This window comes from Pygoscelis adeliae, unplaced genomic scaffold, assembly GCF_000699105.1.
Source record: "Pygoscelis adeliae isolate BGI_AS28 unplaced genomic scaffold, ASM69910v1 Scaffold262, whole genome shotgun sequence".
NCBI classification, from domain to species: domain Eukaryota; kingdom Metazoa; phylum Chordata; class Aves; order Sphenisciformes; family Spheniscidae; genus Pygoscelis; species Pygoscelis adeliae.
The window spans coordinates 864,155-868,725 of NW_008824184.1; the positions used below are offsets into that span (position 1 = coordinate 864,155).

Sequence of the window (4,571 nt, forward strand, 5' to 3'; positions counted from 1 at the left end):
TGGGAATGGCAGCACCCAGACCCCCTCCCCAGGACACACAGCCACGCCTGCTTGAGGGTCTGGCCAGAGCTGCAGTGGGATGGGGCCCTTGTTCCTACAGAAACAAGATGCCTTGGACAGGCTCTTGGAAATGTAAATCTGTAATTGAATCACCCATCTCATTGCCACTGGGTTTTGTTTGTGCTGTGTTCTCGCCCTGACCTGACAATAGGCTTCCTGTGGGTAATTACCAGGCAGCACTTGAGAATTCTCATTAAAGGTAATCAGGGTCCTGCTGCTGGGGCTGAACCTGCCGGGGCAGGAGTGGACATGGGGGTCTCGGGGCTCCCTTCGACTTCGTTCCCCCTCCAGGCACAGGGGAGCGCAGATGCTGTTGCTTTATTCTGCTGCTGCAGGAGCCAGGGTGGAAACGAGCTCCCTCCTTCCCATGGCAGCTCCCCTGCTCCTGGGATGCCTTTGTGGGGGCACGGGGCAGGGGAAGGAGCCCCAGGCAAGAGAGGAGGTTTGGCAGTATGTACCAACAAGGACCCCATCCCTATGCTGTGGGGTGGGTACGCTGTGGGGTGGGCACGCTATGGGGTAGGCACGCCATGGGGCACCTCCCAGCCCCCAGGACCCTGTGCCTATTCTCCAGCCTGCCTGTTGCTTCTCCTGCCAGGTTTGGGTTGATGCTGCTGCGCAGATTTTCTTCTCCTTGGGCCCTGGATTCGGTGTCCTTCTTGCTCTCGCCAGTTACAACCATTTCCACAACAACTGCTACCGGTGAGCTCCCGCAGCCATGGGTCCCTGCGGGCACAGGGGCTGCACCCTGTGGGCATGGGGGCTGCACCGGGCACGGCTGCAGTGGAGCCGCATCCTGACAGCTCCTGCACCCCGCGGCCACAGGCTGAGCATCTTTCCCCATTTTACTGATGGTTTTGGTATGCGGGGCTGGAAGAGGGAACCAGCGGGGGTGCAGGCGACCGGGTCAGCTGAGACGGGGCAAGAGCTGTGCTGGAGGGAGGTTTCTGTCGCAGGACACGTCTCCCTGCTTTCTGCTTTCCAGGGACGCACTCATCACCAGCACGGTGAACTGCCTCACCAGCTTCCTCTCGGGCTTCGTCATCTTCACCGTGCTCGGCTACATGGCTGAGATGAGGGACGTGGAGGTGGAGGATGTTGCGAGAGATAAAGGTTTGTCTCCCTCCAGCACAACTGCCCCATCCTGGCCCCACGGTGCCCAGGTGCCCCAGGGCTCTGTGTACCCATCGCGGCTGAGGGGGGCCGGGGTGATGGCCGGCCCTGGGGTCTGCCAGGGTGTGGGGGCTTGTGGCCGGGCGCCGTTCCCAGGAGCGGAGGACCTTGTCTCTCAGCCAGGGCCAGGCACGGCCACTCTGGCTTTGGGGCATCTTCCCCAAGCGCATTCCCACCGGCACCCAGGGCTGTGCCAGAGCAGCCAGTGAACAGCAAACCAAACCGGTGTCCCCTCCCAGGGCCAAGCCTCCTTTTTATCACCTACCCTGAAGCAATCGCCAACATGGTGGGATCCACCTTCTTTGCCATCATATTCTTCCTGATGATGATAACGCTGGGGCTGGACAGCACGGTAGGCACCTCTGTGGAGTGCGACAGCACAGCCATGCAGCCTGGGGCCGTGTCCCCAGTGCAGTCTGAGGATGGCCGTGTCCCATGGCAAATAGCAGGGTGACAAGGGGAGCTATGGCCTCGGGAAGGAGAGCTGCCTGCCTGAGCCCTCCGAGCATGGCCCGAGCAGGGGTGGGGGATGGAGGGATGGGATGGGATGGGATGGGATGGGATGGGATGGGATGGGATGGGATGGGATGGGATGGGATGTCCCCCCTCTGCTCATAGGCAGAGGGGGCCATGAGCGGAGCAGTTTTCTCGGGGAGCAGGACTGTCCCCACATCTCATTTCTCCACCCCATGCTGGTGTTTCCTTTGCAGTTTGGGGGCTTGGAGGCTGTGATCACAGCTGTGATGGACGAGTACCCCCAGGTCCTGGCCGGGCGACGGGAGCTCTTTGTCCTCGGCCTTATCACAGTCTGTTTCCTGGGCTCCCTGAGCACTCTCACCTACGTGAGTACCGGGCACCGCTCCGCTCCCGTCCCCGCCACGCACTTACTCGTCTCTCCAACAATACCTGGTGCGGGACTTTGCCAAAGACCTGCTCCACACCCCTACAGCCGCCCTCCCCTCCCTTGTGCTGTTCCAGGGGGGAGCCTACGTGGTGAAGCTGCTGGAGGAGTTTGGTGCTGGCTGCTCAATCCTGGCAGTGGTGCTACTGGAAACGATAGCTGTCTCCTGGTTTTACGGTAAGAAACTGCCTCTGTTATGAAAAACATCCTGCAGGCACCTACACGGGTATTTAACCCTATGCAGGTGAGTAAATGCCAGGGAGTTTGGGGGCAGAAGCACGTGCGTGACTCCTGGCGAGGCTGGGATGGGCCACGGAGGGCATCGTGTCCGTGTTCTTGTACCCACGTCTTCTGCGGGTCTCCGGGGCTGTGATGGCTCTCTCCTCTGGCAGGGATACAGAGGTTCTCCCACGACGTGAAAGCCATGCTGGGCTTCACCCCAGGCATGTTCTGGAAGGTGTGCTGGGTCGCCATCAGCCCTGCCTTGTTAGGGGTGAGTATCTATAGCCCAAATTGAAGACCAGGTTGTCAACCCCGCTCTGAATGCCCTGCAGGGGAGCTGCTCTTCCCCTCGATGGCTGCTGCTGCTGCCCAGCTCCCCGGGTGCCTGCACCGCTGGCTCCCCTCTCGCTTGCACGGTGTGAACAAGTTGTCGGGAGGGTGAACCGGGGTCCTGGCTGGGGCTGTAGGACATCATGCCCTCCCTCCCTGCCGGCTCCCCATGCTGCTGCTCCAGCCACGGGCAACGACAAGCTGTCCGCAACCCCTGGGACAGCGGGTTTCAATGAAAAAGGGAGCTGGAAGTGCATTTTCCAGCCTCTTCTGGAGCTGTGCTCCAGTACAAAGCTGGCAGCTGGGTGCTCACATGGGCGTGAGTGCGGCCCCGTTTCACCCTCCCGGTCCGCAGCATCCCGTGCTCACACTGGCACGGCCAGCCGTGGCTGCATCTCTGATGGCACTGCGGCGCTGTGCACTGGGCTGGATCCGTCCCCTTTGAAATGCCAGCTCCCCCGGCACTTCAAAGGCTGCCATCTGCGAGAGACAGAGGGGTCTAATCTCACTGGATCTGCAGGAGAAGAGGCCTTGTGAGGATTAATTACGGCTCCAAGCGCTTTGCCCAGGTTATTAAGGGAGAAGTATTATAATCAAAGCAGACAGCAAATGATTTCATTTCAGCACGGGGACGTGCAGCCTTTGCAGGCCACCGTCTCTGTGGGGTTTGTTAGACGAAGACCTCCCAGCCCATACCTAGCGAGGGGTGGCAGTCTGGGAAATGTCACTGCAACGTCCATGTTGGCCTTTCACGGTTAGGAAAGCAGGGGTGGCAGTGGGATGCGGATATAGGGATAACTTCTGGGATGAGCCAGCGCCAGTGCCGGGGCTGGGGAGATGTCGCAGCTGATCTGCTCTCTGTGGGGAGCCAACGGGGCTGGTCTGCCAGAGATGCCCAGCCATCACAAAAGAGCTTTTCTGGCCCCGTGTCGTGTGCACGTGGGTTTTGCGGGCTGTACAGCCCTGCTGCAGCCCTGTGCCTGCTTGTGACCGGCAGTGGAGCATGTCCTGCCGTGGTCCGGCCCCATGAGTGTCCTTCCCTAACATGCTCCGCTTCGTTCGTTACAGTTCATAGTCGTCAGCTCCCTCCTGGACCAGCCACCTCTGACACTCTTTGACTATCAGTACCCGCAGTGGAGCATCTCAGTGGGGTACCTCATAGGAGCATCGTCCTTCATCTGCATCCCCTTCTACATGGTGTACAAGCTCGTCTGGACGCCAGGGTCTCTCAAGCAGGTCAGGAGTGGGGCAGGCAATCCTGCGGCCCCTGCACAGGCTGGGGGTGGGCAGGGACCCCCACTTGGGTCAGCGCGAGACCAGGGCTCCTCAGCATCTTTGTTCATGTGGCAATTAAATCACACCTGGACAGCTGCTTGGAAAAGGGCTCAGAAGAGCATGGCTTGATGGCCTGATCTTTTTAAGTCATATTTCTGAAGCTGTGATTTTGGCTGGGCCAGGAGACAGCAGGACTACATCAGCATGGACCTGGTGGCAGGAGACCATCCCCGACTGTCACCCCTCCTCTCGGCCCACTTTTGGGACACCTCCTGCCCGCTGTGGTCTGCTGCAGGCTGACACAGCCCCAGCCCCGCAGCGAGCGAGATTCTGGTGGGGATGGCTTTGGCACGCCAGGGCAGGCAGCCCTGCCTGTGGCACCAGGCCCTGGTGTGGGAAGGAAGCCCATTGCCTTTTTTCTCTGCCTGCTTACACCCTCCAGCGCCTCGCCATCTGTGTTCGGCCGGAGAAAACAACGCGAGACCCCCAAGCAGAGGCGGTGTGCATGTCACCTGTCCTGTAGCCTGGCGGCACGTCCAGGGGACGCGGAGACTGCTTCAGCTTCCTGCTCCTGCCCCAACAAAGCAATGGGGCAGGCAGCAGAGCAGCC

General features: G+C 60.4%; 1 protein-coding gene across 1 annotated transcript in view; it reads left to right on the top strand.

Annotated features, from left to right (window-relative positions):
* Window positions 1-4,571, top strand: part of LOC103925684 (sodium-dependent serotonin transporter-like) — a 9,668-nt gene that overhangs the window by 3,304 nt on the left and 1,793 nt on the right. Inside the window, exons 5-12 of the mRNA XM_009334431.1 lie at window positions 635-762; window positions 1,046-1,173; window positions 1,473-1,585; window positions 1,944-2,075; window positions 2,212-2,311; window positions 2,527-2,627; window positions 3,755-3,922; window positions 4,404-4,460. Coding sequence (XP_009332706.1) covers window positions 635-762; window positions 1,046-1,173; window positions 1,473-1,585; window positions 1,944-2,075; window positions 2,212-2,311; window positions 2,527-2,627; window positions 3,755-3,922; window positions 4,404-4,460 — 927 coding nt within the window. The remainder of the gene's footprint in view (window positions 1-634; window positions 763-1,045; window positions 1,174-1,472; window positions 1,586-1,943; window positions 2,076-2,211; window positions 2,312-2,526; window positions 2,628-3,754; window positions 3,923-4,403; window positions 4,461-4,571) is intronic.